Consider the following 22,536-nt stretch of genomic DNA (forward strand, 5'->3'; position numbering starts at 1 on the left):
TATTTTTAAGTGTATATATTATATTGTATTTTGTTATGTTATATCACAGTTATAATGAATTCATGGTTTGGTTACTCGGTTACTATGCACGTTTTTCTTTTTTTTAGAAAATATATGTTTACATTTTAGAAAAAAAAAAAAATCTATATATATATATAAACCAAAAATTATTCAGACACCAAATATAATTTTTGATTTTTTTTTGTGTGTGTGTGTGTGCAGGCAGGGCACTATTATATTATATTATATTATATTATATTATATTATATTATATTATATTATATTATATTATATTATATTATATTATATTATATATTTTTAAATTATGCAATTATCTATTTTTATTTTAATTGCATTAATTCATTTTGTGGTAATTCACAGTTTACTAGGTGATTTGTTTTAGAAAACACACTAAGTATCAAAAATGCATCATTTCAGAGTAAAAAACAAAGATACTGTGCCTTTCTCTTAACCTATAGAGTATCAAATCTCTCACGCTGCAGACCTGGAGGGCCGTGTGAGCTGCGTAACCTTTTAAACAAACAACAGTTAAATAGGTTTGGAAACAGAGTCAATTGTGTCCCAACTCCGATAGATCCCTCAGTTAGCCAATTAAGTGTTCGCTTACAGCGACAACAGCATGTCCTTCTACTGCAGTGGAGCGAACACTAATTAAATGTATAATGTGAGACAAATTAGCACAATTTTCATGGCTGATTGATTGACTTACAATTAAGCCATAGAGGAGTGTAAAGTAATCTGATGTCATTTTGCCCTTACTAGATACCATGACAACATGGATGTAACCAGCAATTTCCTTGGAGCCATGTGGTTGATCTCAATAACTTTTCTAACCATTGGTTATGGGGATATGGTCCCCAATACATACTGTGGGAAAGGAGTCTGTCTCCTCACCGGCATTATGGTAAGTGCTTATCTCAGCGTAACGTAGACTTTGTTTAGACTGAATGCTTAAGACAGTTGTTTGTTTCGTCAGGGAGCCGGATGCACCGCTTTGGTGGTCGCTGTGGTCGCAAAAAAACTGGAATTAACCAAAGCTGAAAAACATGTACATAACTTTATGATGGACACCCAGTTGACAAAAAGGGTAAGTCTGAACTCCTAAATCTGAACCTTATGGCGTCTTATGTCACAGTTTGTTTTTAATCCCTGCAAACCTGTGAAAATAATACCCAGCTTACGCAAAGTGGAAATACATGTGCATCTATTAAATATAAACAACATGTGTGAATTTATTAACATGTCACCCTGCTTACAACAAATTATTTTTATTTCTAAATACACAAAATTCAGCTTTTTGAGAGGAAGATTAACTGATAATAAAGTTAAAAGCAGTTACTACATTGGCCTAACAGAAATGTGAGAAATAGGCTAGATGTTCTGGCTTTCATTCTTCAAGCATGGCTTACTTGGTTAGCCAGATAAGCTTTGTCACATAAACGAAGTATATTCTTCTAAGATTAGCCAATTACGCTTGAGGCTTAAAGCTAACGCTCTGCAGCATGCTAACCTCAAACTGTAAACAGTGCAACAGTGTCTGCTCAGTTTTCAGTAGCTTTGGTTCTGGAAGTATATTAGCCATTCATTTTTTCCATAGTGATGTTATAGAAGATGAAGACTGTAGGCCATGAACCAAATCAATTAGCTATGAGGTGAACAACAACATAACAAGCTTCGTCTTCAAGCAAAAAAAGACAAAGGTACCAGACTGTGTACGTAACTGCTAGAGATGTAACCATTCACTCAACTCACAATGCGATATAATCTGCAACACTAATTTCACCATATAATTTTCTCACAATGTTTTTTTTTTTTTTTTTTTTTTTTACAAAAGGAGATTAAATTATAAATAAATTAAAAGATGTCCTTTTATTATTTCTCAGACAAAATTATGCACATTTCTTTGTGAAACTGAAATATGTCAAATAACAAAACTAAATTCAAATTTTTATATAAATCCCAAATCTAATAAATAGATGATATAAATTCCATTTTTTCAGTTTTATATATTTGGATTCTGTTTTTTTTTTTTTCATTAAAATTTTTGTTTTTGTTTAGCTTTGTGAAACTACTACATAAAACAGTCTGCATGAAACAAACAGCAGATGGGCTCAATGAGACGCAGTTTCACTCTCTGACAGCAGAGTTCATAGAGCAGCAGATACAGCGTTGGTTACCGCTGTAAACAAAGAAGTGATGCACTTATAAATATTATTCATTATACAGAGGCAAGATGAAAAGAAAATACCATCTATACTTTTCTAAAGACAGTCAGTTCTCCTCAGAGATACATTCATATGAACTACTACCGTGATTCGTTTAACATCTCAACCGACTTAAATCATCACATATTTTTATCGATTTTCAACCGGCTCTTTGTGAATCGTTACATCCCCAGTAACTGCTTTAGTGAGGGAAACTACAAAACTATAGTGAACCACAATCCCTTGAACTATTGCGAACAAGAGAAATTATAATTGTTAAATAAAGATAAATAAAAGATAAATGTAAAAAAATTGTCTTAAAGGTGTTGATTTTATATATAGTTATATATAGAAAGAGTTCATTTGTCATGACTCTCTGATTGGTGGAGATTTCTTTGCAGGATCATGGGTAATGTAGTTTTTCATGTTGAACACAATGTTTTTCAAAATAAAAAGTTGAGTAATGTGAGCCAGTGGCTTCAGTAAAAGTATATATCATCGATTAACAACCTTGTAGCTCACAGTAGATCTGTCTTCAAAGGTTTATAAATTATCAGTAAAAATCAGTTGCTCTGTGGAGAAAATAAATGGGAATTTTACTTCCAGAACCGGACTATTAAAATCTACAGTGTTACCAAAAGGATTTTCTGGTTTCCCAAACAGTATCTCATTATCATTTTTTTGGTCAAACTGATGTCATTGAAAAACTTTTATGGTATGTAATTATTGTAATTATTTTGACATTTTTTGAGCGATCATCCCTGTGCTCCTGTCCTTTTATCACACTGAAAGTGTAGCTAGCTTAATAACATTGTGAGTTAAGAGAACAATATATCTTAGATCTGATTGCTAGCAAGCTAATTATTCCAGTAGATATCCCAAGTTTACGCTATTCAAAAACGTATAATGCCAATAAACCAAGTAAGCCACGTTCAAACATGGGGGCCTCAGCAGAACTGAGCACTGAATGCTACAATGCTAACTCTCCCACAGGTGAAAAACACAGCTGCTAATGTTCTCAGGGAGACGTGGCTCATTTATAAAAACACCAAGCTGGTGAGGAAGATGGACCACGCCAGAGTCAGGAAACATCAACGCAAGTTTCTTCAAGCCATTCACCAGTAAGTCAGACCACTGGAGACCCGTCAGGACCGCTATGTGTGTGTCTGTTGTTCAGTGAGAGTTTAACACTTTGAGCTCTGAATTGTTTGACACCTGTAGCTCAGGCTAGGAGCCGCTGATGACAGATTCATTTTTGTTGTGTTTGAACAGGTAAATCCATTTGTACCACATTTGTTTTGGTGAGTTAAATAGTTAAAATAGTAATCGCTCATTGTATATTGACGCTCTGTTCTTCCATTGTGGAGTTAATTCAGCCCTCAGTAAGACTTTTTCCCCATCACTCTCACTCTTAGTATTTATGGGCCAGCTAAAAGAGGACATAAGTGGCCTGTAAATGTCACTCTCTTCCAGTGACTGATTATTTGGGAAACCCAAAAGGCAAAATGGTTATAAACCCACCTCATTTGAGCTGAAACCGTCTGGGTTTGTGGTTTCTTCCCCATGATTTATTTTCAGCCACCCTCAGAGATACCGGCTCGAAATTGAGGCTATTTGTTGTTGGGTTATAAAGCACTATACCATGAAACTTTATCTTTTCTCAGAAATACAATGTAAAACATTACAGGAAAAATTTCAAACCTTGTATTATAAGCCTCCACTAAATGGTTGAGATGCCCATTATTGTACGAAAAAATTATAATTCTGAATCATAATCGTAATTCTATCATTCGCATAGAAATGTACAGTTTAAATTTTTTTTTATTTACTACTATCTTTGTATTTTAATGAGAATATGCTGTGTGTTAAACTTCTAAATCTTATAAAACTGTATTTTATGTGTGTAAAGCACATTAGTGTATCAAGTGCACAATACATCTGGATCATATACGTTACCATTCAAAAGTTTGGGGTTGGTAATTTTTTTATTAATATTTTTTACTGTTGCCTGCATTTATTTGATCAAAAATACAGTAAAACTGTTACATTGTTAAATATTAATATTACACAAAATATTATAATACATTTTAAAATATGGTGTATTCCTGTGATGCAAAGCTGAATTTTCAGCATCGTTGCTCCAGTCTTCAGTGTCACATGATCTTCAGAAATCATTCTAATATATTGATTTGCTGCTCAAGAAACATTTTTTTTTTTAAAACAAGTTCGTGAAAAATTATTTCAAAACTACTAGTTACTGAAACCAAGACTTCTTTCTGTGCTTGAACATTTGGGCGGCATTACGCAAATATTTCCACATAGTGACGTAGACATGTGGGTGGGGGCGTGTTTGAATGAAGCTTTTTAGGGGGTCTTAACTTTGATAAAGAATATATTTTTGGATTTGAGACTTTAGTCTTTGCAACTTTACAGATCTTCTTCATGCACCAAGAGATTGTAACTCTCCAAAGAGAAAGGAAACATTTAAATCGCATCATATGACCCCTTTAAAACCACCAAGGATCTAATAACACTGTTCAATCTTATCTTCAAGAAATCTCAAAATGAATATCTAATTTTCATATTGTACATTATAATTGTGTAATGCCTAGATTAAATAAATTGTAAAAAACTGATAGAAAGGCCTTGAAGGGATGGTTCACTCAACTTGAGAGGGTGAGTAAATGATGACAGAGTTTTCTTTTTGGGTGTCTGTTAAGTACAAAACTGTTTTCAAAAGCATATCATACTTCATAAAGCTCTCTACCAAAAGCCTGAAAAGGTTAAAGTGATCTTCAAAAAGACCTAAGGAAATACTGTAATTAAACTGGTACTGTTGCTTTGAGATATACAGACTACCTGAATTCAGTTCAAAGCGGTAAAACGGCTTTGAAGTCCACGGCTGACGCTGTTAATTGTGTGCCGTGTAAGCTAATATTGAATAAGAAGCATCGCTAAAGCAACTGGAAACCATGACGAATGTGGAGAGCACATCCTATCGTCCTTTACTCCTGTTTCACTATTCATGAAGGTGTCAGGGACGGGTTTCACTGCCTTTCATTTTAGGCTTCTGTCAGACTCTCTCTTCCTTTCTCTCTTTTCTCTCTTTTATTTAAAGATTATTCATCACTCTGTCCCACTTTTCATATCCTCTAATGAATTTAGCATTGTGTCCAGTTTAATGCTAGCTATAGAGCAATCATTAAATCATTTTTTCAGCGATAAGATTTATTTGTCCTGTTAAGCTGAAATGTATGGTCATGATTTTGAGCTGGCGCAGATACGTTTAACGCATTTAGATGAGAGTAATGAATGCCTTCTGTTTATTTTGTCTCGCACGGCATTTTTATAATTAGCTAAATCAACCATGCTCATAAAGACAAATATTCATTATTGAAAGATGTTCTTTCAGAATAATTAGCTAAATTGAAAAAAAGATAAACATTGATAAAAATCTGCACACGTTCTTTTTTGTAATTCCCTTCATTTTGTTCTGCATCTGTTTCATCGGTGGTGTTTGCTAAGACAAACCACTAAGCAACCACCTTAGTGTTGTAGCAGCAATGCAGAACACCCTAGCAACATCCTACCTTCTACTTAGCAACAACCTAGCAACCATTAAGAACACCTAGCAACCTCCCAGAATTTCTAGCAAGCACCAGAATAATCTAACAGTATAGTTTTACTAACTCCCCAGATTGGACGTTTGCAATGTCCTAACAACCTCTCATAATCTTTAGCCACCACACAAAACAAACCCAGCAAACACTTAAAATGACCCAGCAACCCCCAGAATGTCCCAGCAACCCCATAGCAACTACCATTTAGACCATAACAACTACACCGAACAGCCCACCAACCACCTAGTAACCACCCAGAACCACTATGTATTTATTCATTATGTAAAGTTGATTATAATCGAGACAATATATTTTAAACTTCTGATTCGTCTGCTCTGTTTCACTCTCATCACATAATGGCATCAGATGCTGCAGTTTGCGACATACACAGCTAATAATGCTGAGGGTAAAATCACACAATGTCCTGCTCTTTTTATAGACACATAGCTGAAAGAAAACATTGCTTGCAGCAGCAATGTTGTGAATACCGGCAAGCGGGCTAATGTTCAGTCAGGATGCATAAACCACAGGCTCACACACATGACACCGCAGATTAATGGTCAGTTCGCTCCCAGCTCTGTGTAAAACCTTTAGTGTGTGTTCTTGTGATTTTATGGTTGTATATGTGCTCACATTCCTTCATTAAGACTATATGTGAGCGCCAATACGGCCAGTAAGGCGTGTGCACTTGTCTTAACAGTGCCTGTGGTTTTCTATCTTCTACTTTAATTCACTCCCCCTGATTCTGTTCAATTTCCTTTATGTTTAAAGAGTGCCTGGCCCTGTTCCAAACCCATAAAGACAGGAAACCGCCATCCCAGGCCAAATCTGAAACTTCCCAGTTGGCTCATTCTTCACTAATGGCTCCGGCGTGTGTCCTTTAACACCGAATGCAAGCTGTTTTGCATAATGAGGATGGCTAGGATCGATTTCCACTGATCAAGGCTGTTCTTATCATGCACTGGTTCTAGAATAGCGAATCGCTTGAAATTATCTACAGGCCATCTCCAGGCCAAGGTATGTTTAAGATGTCCTACGCATGCCGAGGACACACAGGAAATAAGGAACACAACTTGTTTTTGGAGGTCTGTTTGTCCTGTTTGTCCTGTTTGTGGCTTTGGGGACAGGCAGGGAACGTGTGTGGAAAGCACATGAAGAACGGGAGGAGAGGGGTGATATATACTTTTACTGCCTGTGTGCAGCATCCCATGCACCACCTGCTGTGCCACCAACCCCTACTTTAATCATCCGTAGGACCAGCACTCTTGGGCCAGAGGGTCGTTAGCTAAATGAGCGACGCAAGACTGACACAGCGCATCTGGCATGTTATATAAAAGAGACAATATAATAAGTTGCTCTTCCTAGCGGCTCATTATGGTTTTAAGATAAAAGTTGAGTATCTAAAGAGTGCAAACGTTGTAGATCTGTGGTGCTCTCAAAACAGCTGGTTTTATGAACTCAGGTGTGTTCACACCAAGACAACAACTTTAAAGATATCACCTAGAATGTCTTGTCACCTACCTAGCAACCCTTAGCAACTATATTAAACCCTAACAATTACACCAAGATCCTAGCAACCACTCAGAACATCCTAGCAACCATTAGCAACATCCTCCTCAGATATGCCATAGAAACCATCCAGCACCGTCGTACTAACTTAAAATATTAATTGTTTGTGTCAGGGTTGCAAAGGAGTGAAAAATTTCCTGAAACTTTACAGGATTTCTGGAAATTTACAGAATTTTTTCCGCCTCTTTGCAACCCTAATAAGCATCCATATCAACCCACTGTAAGCAAGCATGTGCTGCAGTTTGTAGCAACCCCCAGAACCCCAGCAACCATCAGGTTGATCATAGCAACCACATCAAACCCAGAAAGCACCATTTAGACCACGAGTCACTAGCAACCACCACCATATACACCCTAGCAACCACACAGCACCAACCACTCAGAATCTCCTAGCAACCATCTAGCAATATCTTCCTAAACCATATGCCATAGCAACCACCCCGTACCGTCTTACTAATTATAAGTAACGAAAATTATATTAGCATGCACATCAACGCACAATAATGCTCTGTTTACTATTAGCAAATGCTGCAGTTCTGTTGTCTGCCACTTTAAATGCTCAAGCTCTTTCTTTTTCGTAAATAGTGTAAAACTATTTGTGAAAGTGAATGATATCTGAGTTTTAACGTCAGAATGGAGTAACAGTATGAATAAAAATGGAAAACTGATGCATGTGTGTATGAAATGTGGTAAATCCAGCAAATTTTACAGGGGTTTTGTGTGAAAGTAGGTATTGTATTCATCTTTTTTTTATATTTAGTACCTAACTACTTTTTTGAAAGGCTAGCTGTGAATTATGAGTAACTTGTAGTTTGGTAAGCCTAACAACGGTGGGCAGGGACGGGGCAGTAGTGAATCTTCACCTGATGACTGTGTGTCGATGGAGGTTGCAGGGAGATCTGAGCAGAATAATCATGCCACATTTTAACTGTTGTGATAATTCATTTGTCTATTTTATGTTTCCTTTTTTTCCTGTCAACACAATGCAATAGAGCTCGAAAGTAAGTCTTCGCCTAACCCTTAGATACAGATCTGTTGTGTGCATGCAAATGAGAGCTTGTATATCTATCTAATGAACTGAGCAGAACATTTTTCTTTACACGCCCTTATTTGAAAAGTGAAATTCATTCTTTAAAAAAAATTAAAAATCCTATACCAAGCATTATTTAAAGTTTGCAAGTGGAGTATTAGAGACAACAAAGGACATTAAATGTAAACTATTAACATGATTGCTAATTAGCAAAATCTCATGAAACATGTCCAGGTTTTTCACCCCAAAATCAACAGAAAGAAAGCAGAATTTATAGTTTGTTTAAATATCGTATTTTAGGGCTTTTTGTGAAATTAAGCACTACTTTTACTACTATAGTGGCCAAAAAAAATGTATGTATATAAGTGCATGTGCATATAAATAATCTTCAAGTATATTATGTTATAATATATTAAATGTTTATAATTATAAAGTATTTATAAACATACATGATAGTATTTGTTGTATTAACTTTATTTAAATGAAAATAAAAAGACACATTGGAGTAACTATTGATTTTGAATGAGAATTTAAAAAACTAAAAATCCCAAGTGTGGGGATTAAATGTACTTATTTATTATGAAAATAATGTCACAATGCATATCTTAACAGACCTGCAAATTTTTTTTATTTTTATTGAATTAAATTTATGATATTTCTTTCTTTTGAATTTGACCTGAAATGTGACCTGGAGATTTTGTGAATTTTTTCATAAACTAGCGCTGACACAAACAAACTGAACTAACTATACATGACCATTTTATCCAATGAATTTCAGTTATCAATGATAGAGGGTGTTTTCTTTCCATTGTTGCATGTATGTGATGATTTGGGACGTTTAATCAGACAGCCACTGATTAAAAAGTTTACTCTGCTTCCATGAGTCAAACGATGGCGGTCCTGAACTCTTTCATTTACGTCCTGTTTCTCAGCTCTATTTCATCTTTGCATCTTTGGGCTCATGGAATCCGAGTTGCTCCTGAACCAACACTTTGTCTCCACATATCCCACCCTCCCTCGCCTCCACCCCTTCATTTTCCATTTGGATGACCGGTGACCGTGCAGATGAAGCCCTTAGTCATAATGTGAATCGCGTGGCCTCTGAATATTCCCAGTCGTAAAGAACATTTCCCCGCATCTTCAGCTGTGGCATCTCAGCATGCTGAATGATTTCCTGAAGCTCATGCAGCGAGACAAGCGTGTGTAACGTTTGCTTCAGCTGCTAGGAACAATTAGATTTGTTTCACTGCAGCACAGACCAGCATGTGGTGAATCAGACAGACTGCAAGAAAATGCACACAGGGAGAAAGAAACCCAAACAGCTCGTTGCCTCTGTGTGGGATTGTACGAGCGAGCAAGAGCTCTCGCACGAAGGTCAGCAGGTGCCCGAGGTAGCCTCTGGACGACATTTATCCCAAAATGCACTGCTCCCTTTGCCCCAGCAGGAGCTAATGTTCACCACACAGGTCTCAGGGAAAAGAAGGATCCTCATGAATGAAGCTCAGTTAATGTACAGCATGTAGGCTACTGCTTTTCTCTAATATACTCATGATGTGAAAACTGGACACTTGCCAAATGCACGGCTCTGCTTTAGCATTGGCACAGTGGGTATAGAAATGTGATGCGATGCCCCCCAGATGAATTAGATTTAGTTATATATGCTTTGAAAGGCTTTTAATGTCTTAAATGGCCAGATGTAGTTCCTCTCTTTCTAAACACTGTCGGTCATCCAACTGTAAAATGAATTTAATGGAGCCATTCTCTCTAGACTTACTTATCTAGAACAATATTCAACAATAGGAATTAAAAAGCAATTATGATTGTGTTACATGAAGTGCCTGGCATTTGCTTATGGGATGTCCTGGCCATATTTCACCCAAGAAAATAAATAAATAAAAAATCGAATCAAAGAAATAATTAATTGTTTTACTTAAAGAAAAAAGATTGTTTTAGGACCATCAAGATTTGGACTATATATATATATATATTATTGACAATGATTGGAATTACTGAAAAACCAAAACATGGGAATATATTACACTATAGTATTTTTTCTTTACACTAATTAATTTATTTAATTATATTTATATAATCAACACTATTTTATTTAAAGCTATTTATATCTGAGAATAATGTAATAATACTATAAAAAGTGGACAATGGAAAGTATTACAGTAATTTTTAAATAAGGGGATTGACAGTAATGAGAACTAAGGTAAAAAAAAGTGCTTAAATATGGAAAAGTCAATCCAAACAATATTAATGGTCCTAAAACAGTTAATTTTCTGTATATAAAATATAATTCCTTATTTCCCCCCCCCCCTCTTGGCTTAGTTGTAAAATCTGACCTGGACTTGTTTATGTGTGATTTATCCAGTAGTCTTTGGGCAGACTCTACACTCAGGTTTCTACTGCTGTGTGGGGCTTTATTTGCGCCCTCCAGTGGCTGGCAGCAGAATTGCAGCCTTTGGATCTGTGTACTACACTCCATGCAGCTCTCCCAGACGGAAATTGCTACATTTGGGCCAATCAGCATCCAGTCCCCAGAGGCTGTCCATTTTGTCTGCTCTCTTATCTGTGTCATCAAACACTCACAATTGAATTAGAGAGTTTAACTCGACGCTTAATGCGTCAGTCTCCACACAATGAACAATGACTTTCTCAGCAATGATTTCAAATATCTCCAGATGGGATTCAATCCCTTTTTCCCTGAACAGAGAACAGCTTTCTTGTGTTTCTCCCTTTTGAGTCAGGAAACATACTGAGTGCAAACCGCAATTTATGTGTGTTACTTGCACATGTCTTGCAGCACTGCTGTATGCAATGCCCTTAAGAAAGAAAGAAGAAAGCACTTAATGTATAGTGAAGATAAGTAGTTCCTAAGAAACCTAATTAAAAGGAGGGATGAATAATTAATGCTAGCAGTATGGATTTGAGTGAGAGGGTTGGTTTACATTGCTGTGTGATGAAGTATTCAGTTTTTAAAGGCCATTTATCTAAAAAAAAAAAACGCAAATCCAATATGAAACATGATTCCTAGTCACTTTTAAAGGAATGTTTCAGGTTCAAAACAAATTTGACTCTTATGGAGATGCTGTAAAGTATTAAAAAAACAAATTAGTTTGAAAAAAAAATATCGCATTTACAGAAATACACTTACAAAAGAAGTATATGGGGCAATTCAGGAGGGTTTAAAAGCAAAATGTGGATGTCATATTTGTGTTAAAGCACTAAAAAATAAAATAAACTTTAACAAAAATGTAAAACAATAATAAAATAAGAATTTCAGCTGGTTGCCAAAACAATATTTCTCATTTTTATTTAATGTACTAAAATCACTAGTCATGAAATATTGGACATAACTGCACACAGACAAGGTTAGTAAGCATTTTTATCACTCCAAGACTTCTACCAAACACACCCATTTTTAAAATAAACTCTAAATATCCTCTTAGAACCAGAAGTTAAAACACTCCACACTAGCTTTTTGGAAGGTTTCGAATATATCATCCATTTCTCACTAATAACTAGAAGATTTCTCATCAGAGCCTCACGTGTACTTTTGTATGCATCAGTAAGGTCATAATATTTTCATAATTTCCATAATTTTTTCCGGTAAATATCCCTCAGAAATGAAGTGACTTTCCTCGCCCACAGACTCTTCCCTCTGAAGTTTTGACTTGCATGCGCCTCAGTCCTCCTTCAATCCATGCATTCTCTCTTCATGTCTTGTGCATGTCCTAGGAGTGCTTCCGAAGTGTGTGGCTTGTGAATGAAGAACCTGTCAAAAGATTTTTGTACTGACCACTTGCCACTACTGGGCTCTGAATGGTCTTGTGTTCAGATTAAGAAGTGTAAAAATGGAGCAACGCAAGCTGAATGACCAAGCAAACTCTCTAGTGGATCTTGCAAAGGTAAGACACCTTTGAGTGAATGTTTGACTAATGAATGATGGAACATTGGAGGTCCGTTTGTGTGTTAGTATGAATTTTTAAATATTGTAAGTCTACAGGTGTCAAATGAACAGACAAGATTTTATATGTAGATTTTTTTTCCTACAATTGAATTGAATTGAATTTTATTGAAATATTTGGTACTGATGATTTGTTTCCTTACAAAGAGCAACCAAGCATATGGTTGATGTCAGTTAATTTATTATTTCCTTTCCGAAATGTCCTCACGTTCACTTTCGCTATTTATTTCCCTCTTGCTATGCACAATTCATCATGCTGCTTAATGGTCTGCAAAAGCGTTCATCTCCTTAGAAAAAAGAATAACTCATGGGATACCTGACAGGTTAAAATAGCCTGATAAATTTGAAACCCTGCATTTGCACTTGCCTCACGGCCATTTTTTAGACGGACTGAAGAGCGAGCCTTGGGGAACACCAGGCACAATGCCAGCTTGACTCTGCAAAACCCACAGCAACCTGGGACAGGGATACACTCGAGATCTGATGAGTCAGCTGAAACAGCCTCTCGCACGAGTGCACACTCGCTCACACGTCTGAGCTGTGACATTAAAACATCCGCAGTGGTCATACCTCAGCAGCCTCTGATGGGGCTTTGCCGTGAGAATCATTAGTTAGTGTTCCCCAATTACCCTCCTGTCCAGCACCTCCCAAAGAAACCAGAGAGTGTGACATTGAGGCGTAGTGTGATGTGATAAGACTCATACTGGTTTCTGTCTCCTTTTATCATTGCTGTAATTTCCTCTCACCATCAGAGGGCGGTATAACATTAATCATGGCCGCAGCTGCTCCCAGTGGCAATTTATCCTATAATGCAGCTTAAAAATAACTTAAGCAGCTGCAGTGCTTCTGCAACCTTCAGACAGCCCATGGGTCTGCAACTTCTGTTCCCACACCTGTGATTTGTTTATTTTTTGCAAGCTCTTTTGTTCATTTTAGCTTTTCTTTATAAAGTAATGAAGGCAGTTTCTTCATATTTAGTAGTGTTTGCTAAGGCCAGTGTCACTGATGCTCATACTTAAGGTGAGGGATTTGAACAAACCCCTAAGCCAAAGTATTAAACTACATTGCATAACTTGTCCCACACAGTAACAGACTACAGACATGAATTATGCTTCAACTCATGTGGCTTGTTGAGGAAAGGTGTGTAGTAATTTTTCTATGCCATCTATTTTTACCTGATGGGTGATAAAACGGGATAAAACCAAATCACATTTAATTCAGTTAAAGTAGGGAGCTTCACCTTAGTAGAGATTGAGTGACATTGTTTTTTTTTTATGACTGAAAGCAATATGCTGTATTATTAGAATAATTTAATAATAATTATTGTTACAGATAACGCAATAAATAAGTTACTTTATCTGTGAATACTTTTTCTAGCTATTAAACAGTTAAGCATTGTAAAGGTGCATAGGCCCAAAAGTGGTTTGATGTTTTTAGAGGTATTCACACTTTTCTGATTTTTAAAAAAAACTATATTTGCACTTTTGTCTTTACCGATATTCAGACTTTTGAAAACATTGGAAAAAAAAAATCAAACCAATGGTAAAGTGCTAATCATTGGTTTATATATATATATATATATATATATATATATATATATATATATATATATATATATATACACACACACACACACACACATTTCTGGTGTATTTTAATGTGTGTTAGGTACACTGAGTTGCTTGTAACTAGATGTCTGAGTTTGAAGTTTGTGTGCATGATGCAATGTCATGAAAGACCTTTTATGTCGTCAGTACAGGGAACTGAGATGTGTCAAAATATGGACGATACATTTCATCTCTCATCAGGGCAATCCATCACCTGAGTGCTTTTTAAGGACACCTTTCAGATGCAGCTGCTTGACTTGTCCTTTGTGACATGACTGTTGTCATCTTTTATGGTCAATTTATAAAAGGATTTAATAAAACCTGATCACGCAGTACTAGGCTCAGAACACCAGGCTGTTCAAACAATCATTTATGAATCTCTGTTAATCATAACCTCTCCCTCGCTTCATCTCAGACTCAAAACGTCATGTACGACCTGGTCTCAGACCTGAACGAGCGTGGTGAGGACATGGAGAAGAGGATTGCACTGCTGGAGACCAAACTGGAGACATTGCTCAGCAACTTACAGGCGCTTCCAGGCCTCATCAGTCAGGTGATCAGCCAGCAACACCGGGACTTCCTGGAGGTGCAACTCCAGCCGTACGACAAACACAACCACGAGCGCTCGCAGTCTGTCTCCCGGCGCCGATCGTCTTCCACCGCACCGCCCACTTCCTCTGAGAGCAGCTAGAGCTGCCAGCCCAGCCGGCGTCTCCGGAGAAGGCTTTCGCCATCATATGGCCAAGTTGAATTTTACTGTAAAGCCTTATGGTTTCAATAAAGTATTATCCAAATTCTGATGACACCATCAGAGGTTACCAGGGATAATGCGGTTGAAATGGAAACTTCCACACATATCTTGTTGATTTCTTTTTTTTTTACCTCAATAAATGATGCTGTTTCTCTGTTGACAGAATCACAGAGAGACTTTTCTCAGTAACTAATTAGATATATGACTAGATATATGACATGTTAATTAATGATGGATACGCTATTAGGTAAGCAAGTCCTCCAAAGGGACTTAATTCAGGAAAGCAATGTGACGACCTCAAATGGCCCTGAATAGTGCCAGACTAGTGCTTCCTTCTGAATTGTCTGTCTCTGCATATATGTGAATGAGATCTGACCTGTTCTTTGAATCAACAGGCATTCATAACTCTTTATTGAGGAACTAATAGCATGCCTGAACCCGAGACGGGGCAGGTGAGGAATGCCTCCCCTTCCTGTCCAAATAGCGGAACCCTAGATTTACACTCTCAAAAGAAAGAATATATATTTTAGGTTAGAAACAGCATCATCTGTAGTTTTCTTCTGTTGTTAGCCCTCTAAAAGTGACTATTCCGGGGGCCACATTGCAAACAATTTACTCCTCTCGAATTTAATGCATCTGAATCTGTACTTGCACTTTTTATCAATGCACTTCAACGCTTACCGACTATAATATGAATTTATGTTGCTCATTCAAATAAAAAGACACCTTTAGTCATAGGATAATGGCCAGAATGTACAACGATATAATGATTGTGTAGGCTACAGCAAGGGCAGCAAATGAGACCTCAACTGAAATGACTGTGCTTATAAAGTAGATGTTAGATGGCTGCTGTTATTGCACCAGCGTCTCCATTAGTCCCAATGGCGATTGATGTATCTTTATGGAGTAGCTGAGAGGAAACGCTCTTGGCTCACTGTGTGCTTTACACCTAAACGGTCTTCAAAACAAAACAAGATCTACCGGATGCTATTTCTAGACGTAGATCTGTTTAAGAGCAAGCAACAATCTTGTATATGTTCGGAAATGCCTATTTTTGTATATTAACGAGGACAAGCACACCTCCAAATGCGTTTGTCTTTCTCAAAAGGATGTGTGGTAAAGAACTATATTTGAGTGTGGAAGTGGAATGTAGAACCAAAGCTTTCAAAATGGGTAGAAAGAAAGGAAACGGAGGGTCCTCTGGAAGATCTTCAGATTTCCCGGTGAGCTGAACTCTACCGTTGTACTGTAATGGATTTCTCTGGGATGGCCCTGTGAATTCAGCCTCTGTTTTTCTGGTGTTAAAGGTCAAACAAATCCACAGCACAAATCAAAATAAAGGGGTTTCATGCTTATTTTCCAATCAATCGGTCTCATGCCATTCAGAATGTTAACACAAATGTCTGTCTGATGCAAGAATTGATAACCACAAGAAGAGATTATGACCGGTTCACCGTACTCTACTATCATTTATTGATAGCATGTTAATGATAGATCTGCTCTTTAGATTCTAAAGATATATGATGGGTTCATGTTGGAAATATTGGTGCATTTCATAACCTGGCCCAGCAACAGAACATCCCAGGGTGTATTGTCATTAAAGGGTTACAGAACCTAATGAAACAATGGTGGATCCAGCAATTTCACCAAGATAGAAACTATGAGTGATTAAATACTGTATGCAAAATGAATATAAACAATAAAATTAACTATTTAACAGAAAACTCTTATGTTGTTTGAGCATTGATTGATTGTATGCAGTAGTGTGTTGTGTTAGCTTTTAAGTTTTATATATATATATATATATATATATATATATATATATATACATATAAAACAGTTAGCAGATATAAGCTGTATTATTGTAAGGCTGTTGTAGTCTTCTGGAAAACATAAAAATAATTTGAGTACAACTTTTTTATTTTTGTTCAACAGTGATTTGTAGATATATACGACAGACATGAGCCCTGTTTGGGACTATTTCGAATTTAATTCCGAAACAGGAAAAAGCAAATGCATTGTCACGCTGAATAATACATTCAACACATACACACAAACTCAAAAAGATTTAATTTTTAATATGTATGTTTGTTAATATGCATGTTCATCGTGCATTATGTAAATTTAAGGTGCATTTGTTTGGTTCTTTTTTGCATCTCAAACCCTAGTTATTTTTTATCAAGAGTTAAAGGGTTAGTTCACCGAATAATAAAAATTATGTCATTAAAGGGTAACTAAACCCCTGGTCAGAGCCTGACTCCACCCACTGACAATATTTGAAAAATGCTGAAAAGTGGGCAGATTACAGTGGAGATAGAGGGGACGAACCTAGGGTGGGGCTGAGCGAGTGCGGCGTGATCCTGAGACCCGCAGTGACGGATTGATTGACAGCTGCTGTCAGAGACGCTAAAATGGAGAGTGACTGCAATGACGAAAGTAGCTTTGCAACAGAGCGATCATTTGAAGTAGAGTACTTTTTTTCCCCACTTTTACCTGAAGTGGAGGATGTCGAGGTGTCTGTTCATATCAATTCAAGCCGATGGCTCAAACTGCTGTCTTAACTCCCGCACCGCGTCGCTTTTCAGCCCAAGCTGTGTGGAGAAGCCCATTTCCACCTCCATTGCGTTGGAGAAGCAATCCCGTGTAAAATGCAGTTTGCACACTCGAGCTCTAGGCGGGAACTTGCGGTCTTCCAGGCCAAGTGCATGCAACCACTGGCCCCTAATTTTAAAGTCTGCTGGAAAACTATGCAGTCCAGCAGTGCTGTCACAACCAGCAACACACCTAAGTACCATCCTGACCACTGTACTAAATACAGATAAATCTACGCTAACTTGAAGATCTAAATAACTATATAATTGCTATGCTAAATAGATGCTATAATAGTCTATCCTGATCGTTTTCAATACTCGCAATTCCAACTCCTGACTCACTACAGTGATTTTGATGGAACAAGATGGTTTTATACTGGCAAGGGCGTGGTAGCTCGTACCAGGGGGCGTGGTGAGCTGGAAACTGCTTACGTCACCTGCCACCGCTTACGTCACTTGCCACCGCAAATTCCAATAGGAAAAATTAACTGCAGTAGCCACCGTTCAACCTGAAGAGGGCAGCACTTAGACGTTTTTACACCATATTTTGTAGAATTAAAACACTTTATACTCAAATGTCAAAAAAGTTACTCGAATCAATGAACAGCACTAATAAAGCCCCATTCTTACAGATAATTAACTAAAAAAAGTTGGTTTAGGGTTTAGTTACTCTTTAATAAGTTACCCTCATGTCGTTCCAAACCCGTGAGTCCGTTCATCTTCGGAAAAAAAATTCTAACGATTCCCAACCCTAGTTGTGAGAGAGTTCAAAACAAAGCAGTTTGTGATATCCGGTTTGCGAACGAATCATTCGATGTAACCGGATCTTTTTGAACCAGTTCACCAAATCGAACTGAATCGTTTTAAACGGTTCACGTCTCCAATACACATATTCTGTCCTAGATGCGTGTTCCATCTACGCAACATTGACAGATAGCTAACAGGAGTCAGAAAAGGGCAGACACAGTAGTAAAGTTGAAAGTTTTACTGTTTTGTTCTTTCCTCTTCTTTCTCTTTTTTTGTAAAACTGAAATATACAACGATTACAAATGTCTTGTTACAAAATATTCTCAAAATAAACAAATGAATTTCCGCTGTTTACAAATATTCTCTTAGCACATATTAAAAGGCTACAATCAGTTCTTAGTGTAATTATAAACAAATTGCCATCACTGTTGAATAGTTCGTTTTTAAACTCAAACTAATGAATTACAAATATTTATATACACGTTCATACAAACACTGAAAAAAGATAACAAACTTACAGGCAAAGCCTTTCCGAGGCACAAAAACGTAAAGAAAACAGATGACTTGTTGGCCCACCGCACGGAAAGAAACTGGAACACAGCGGCCATTTCCTGGTTAACCTCTAACCCAAGAGTCACATGACCTAAACCAACCACTAAGAAAATGGTTTACAATAATCAATTTCTTTGTTATAACACCAAACTGCCACAAGATGCTACTAGCAAATAAAAAACAAATGTGTGTCATGACAACGCATTAATCCACAAATGACTTAAGCTGTTAACTTTTTTAATGTGGCTGAAACTCCCTCTGAATCCCTCACGCTGAATCACGCATGCGCAGTATCATCAGCTCCTCGGTTCTCGAATCGGACGCGTCTGACAGAAACGGTTCTTGACTCGTGAACGAATCATTATCTGGCTCGGCTCGGCTCGGTGTTCATCTTCAGTTCTCTCTTCACAGCAGTTCAGTCAGTGTACCGTTTGAGTACATGAATTACTCCGGGATATTGGTTTGTTTGAACTCAGAGGGAGTGTCAGCCACATTAAAAAAGTTAACAGCTTAAGTCATTTGTGGATTAATGCGTATTGGAGACACGAACCGTTTAAAACGATTGAGTTCGATTTGGTGAATTGGTTCAAAAAGATCCGGTTACATCAAATGATTCGTTCGCGAACAGGATATCACAAACTGATGTGTTTTGAAATCTCACAACAGACACAGAAGAAAGACAATGCTGAATAAAGTCGTAGTTTTTGCTATTTTTGGACCAAAATGTATTTTTGATGCTTCAAAAAATTCTAACTGACCCTCTGATGTCACATGGACTACTTTGATGATGTTTTTCTCACCTTTCTGGACATGGGCAGTATACCGTACACACAGTTTCAATGGAGGGAATAAGAGCTCTCGGACTAAATCTAAAATATCTTAAACTGTGTTCTGAAGATGAACGGAGGTCTCACGGGTTTGGAACAACATGAGGGTAAGTTATTAATGACATCATTTTGATTATTGGGTGAACTAACCCTTTAACGGTAAACTGTGCAAACATTACATTTTGCTGAAAATAAATGTCTTGCTTTGCTTTCTTTGGTCTACACTTGAAGTGTTCAGTTAGCTGCTAAACTATAATTACTAAAACTATAACTGAAACTAAATAAAATAAAAACTAAATAGAAATGTGTTTGCAAAGTAAAAACTAAACTAAAACTAACAAAACCATTCATGAAACTAACTAAAACTAAACTTAAATTTAAAGCAAAATTGAAAACGATATTAAAATAAAAACTAATTTAAAAAAGCAAAACTATAATAACCTTGCTCAGATTACACGACTTGTTTTATGTAAAAAACAAAAACACACACACACACACACACACACCTATGGTACCACAAATACATAAATATGAATAATTTTCTTAATTTTGAATTCACATTGTGACGAGTGGGGTGGGGCCGAGGGACATGGGAGCGAGGCCGGTGGAGTGATTGGAGATGATCTACACCTGTTCGACCCACCGGTCTCGAGGCCCACGGAGGAGATGGAAGGATATAAAACTGGAGCGACGACAGTGACGGACGAGAGAGGACCAGGCCTGGGCTTTTAGTTGTGTTTTGGTTTTTATTTGCGCGCAGTGGTCCGTGAGGGGCTGGTGCGCTGTTTTGTGTTTATTTTGCTTTATTTAAATGGTGTTTGATTGTCCGCTGGTTCCCGCCTCCTTCTTCCCGATGATTAGCAAGGTTTAATTCATTACATTGGTGCCGAAACCCGAGAGAAGGAGGGACGCGCTGCTGAAGATCCCTCGCCGCTGTGGTGAATCTGCGGTGCCAACGAGCAGGCGAGGAGTGTGCCGCCATGGACGCTCGAGGCGGTGGGCTGGAGCGAGTTGCCGGGGACGGGCGAGCTCGCTACCGGCCGCCTACGATAGGGAGGGGCGGCTGCCGTCCGTGAGGGAGCGGAGGAGTCTGCGCCGTTTGCCAGGTGGCCGGAGCCTGCTGCCATCCGCCGGAACGGGGAGGAGCAGGGAACGGGGGACTCCTGCCGGCTGCCCAAAACCGGAGGAGCCGTCGCCGTCCCCCGAGGGCCGTCCAGTGCCACCGCCAGGCACCGCGGAGGAGATCGCCCAGCTGGTGGAGGGCTGAGCAGCGGTGCGTCTGGGAACCGGATTTTTTTTCTCCTCTCTCCCCTCTCTCGTCTCTGTCGCTCCTCTTTCCATCTCCTTTTCTCTCGCCTCGCCTGTCCTACCCCCAGGTTCCCGCAGGTCCCCGGGAGGGGGGGGGAGTAGAGCGCAGTCTCGGGAGTACCCCCCAGCCTGCGAGGGGCGATGGGGGTATGTGACGAGTGGGGCGGGGCCGAGGGACATGGGAGCGAGGCCGGTGGAGTGATTGGAGATGAGCTACACCTGTTCGACCCACCGGTCTCGAGGCCCACGGAGGAGATGGAAGGATATAAAACTGGAGCGACGACAGTGAAGGACGAGAGAGGACCAGGCCTGGGCTTTTAGTTGTGTTTTGTTGTGTTTATTTTGCTTTATTAAAATGGTGTTTGATTGTCCGCCGGTTCCCGCCTCCTTCTTCCCGATGATTAGCAAGGTTTAATTCATTACACACATGTTGTTTATTTCCCAATGCACCCGAAGGCATTTTTTTTTAAATCAGAACACCTTTTCAGTGTCTGTCTGTATTGACATTTAAGCTTGATATTCTAAAGTATATATATAACAGCATCCTCACCGTAATATGGAAAAGGGAAGGACTGTAAGCATTCACTAAATATTAAGAAGAAGTATTTACTCCTTACTGATAGGCAGAGCCGTTTTGTCAGGCACGGGAAGAGACCAAACATCGCGAGAATTGAGCGTGGGGCCGTGGCGTGAACTCCATAGACAGTAAAAGAAATGGACACAGCGACCCCATTGAAACTCAATTGAGACAAGTGAAGCCCAGTTTTAGCTATTTTTAGCACTTCCGTTTCTGATCCGCAGACTCAAACTAAGCTTGATGACGTCAGCAACCTGTCTGACAGATGTAAATCTTCTAGTAGCTGTGCGTGCAAACTGCCTTCGTTAATCTTGCAGAGACGGCGAGCTTGAGCGGGGAGTTCTTTGGCGTGAGTGAGCAGGAGTAAGTATTCTGATTAATTATTTTGTATAGTATTTTAAAATGTAACGCCAGTACGCCATATTAAGTTAATTGCCTGCGAGCTTCTCCTCCTGTCTGTACTGTAATGCGACAGAGAGTCGAGTGGTTATGACGCAATCGTTAGCCTATTTTTACAAAAACTGTTTCTACGGGGCCATAATGTAACATAGAAGGCAATGGAGCCCTTTATACATTGTCGTGTATCTTTAGAAATAAATAATGGACAAATGGAGTCTTTAAACGCCTCAGATGTAAAGTTATTCGCTGTCAAAGTGACGCCAAAATGAATGGGAGGTCAATGGGATGCTAACGCAAGTGAAGTTCTGCTACAAGATGGCAGCACCCGGCCGACTTCAACTTCCGGTCGGCTTCCTTGCCACCTGGTGAACTCATGGCAAAGCATGAAAACGGTGTGCTTTTGAGCCAACAAGCTGTATAACTGATCACGTAACATCAGCTTTTTAGTTTTCAAGTGACGATTTTGAAAGCACCAACGCCAAAATGAGTTTACTCGCCAAAATAGCCGAAATCGAGAACGAGTGGGTTGACATGAACAGTAACTTACATGAAAACTAGCCGTTAGCACTTTAGCGCCAAACCCATTCAACAGTGAATGCAGCGGAATTTTAGAAATTAACTTGATATATTCAGTAAACTGATCAGTTACATGTTATATAATACTGTTGAGAACTGTTGTTTTCTTGACATTATCATTGTACATGTGCCATTTTCTGAATGGTCTGTGTCCTGCAGATGGCTCGTACTCAGAAGAACAAGG

At 38.4% G+C, this 22,536-nt stretch overlaps 1 protein-coding gene across 3 annotated transcripts in view; it reads left to right on the plus strand.

Annotated features, from left to right (window-relative positions):
• The window catches only part of LOC132132736 (small conductance calcium-activated potassium channel protein 2-like), a 33,211-nt gene extending 16,736 nt beyond the window's left edge, over positions 1–16,475 (plus strand). Inside the window, exons 4-9 of one of the 3 annotated variants that reach the window (XM_059545237.1) lie at positions 784–925; positions 998–1,108; positions 3,219–3,346; positions 8,407–8,418; positions 12,256–12,358; positions 14,440–16,475. In XM_059545237.1, coding sequence (XP_059401220.1) covers positions 784–925; positions 998–1,108; positions 3,219–3,346; positions 8,407–8,418; positions 12,256–12,358; positions 14,440–14,715 — 772 coding nt within the window. In that variant the 3' untranslated portion in view covers positions 14,716–16,475. Of the gene's footprint in view, positions 1–783; positions 926–997; positions 1,109–3,218; positions 3,347–8,406; positions 8,419–12,188; positions 12,359–14,439 lie in introns of those variants that run through there. The other 2 variants (XM_059545236.1, XM_059545235.1) reach the window with 2 other exon arrangements.
• Positions 16,476–22,536: the final 6,061 nt, after the last annotated feature.

Source organism: Carassius carassius, chromosome 49, assembly GCF_963082965.1.
Source record: "Carassius carassius chromosome 49, fCarCar2.1, whole genome shotgun sequence".
In the NCBI taxonomy this organism is placed as follows: domain Eukaryota; kingdom Metazoa; phylum Chordata; class Actinopteri; order Cypriniformes; family Cyprinidae; genus Carassius; species Carassius carassius.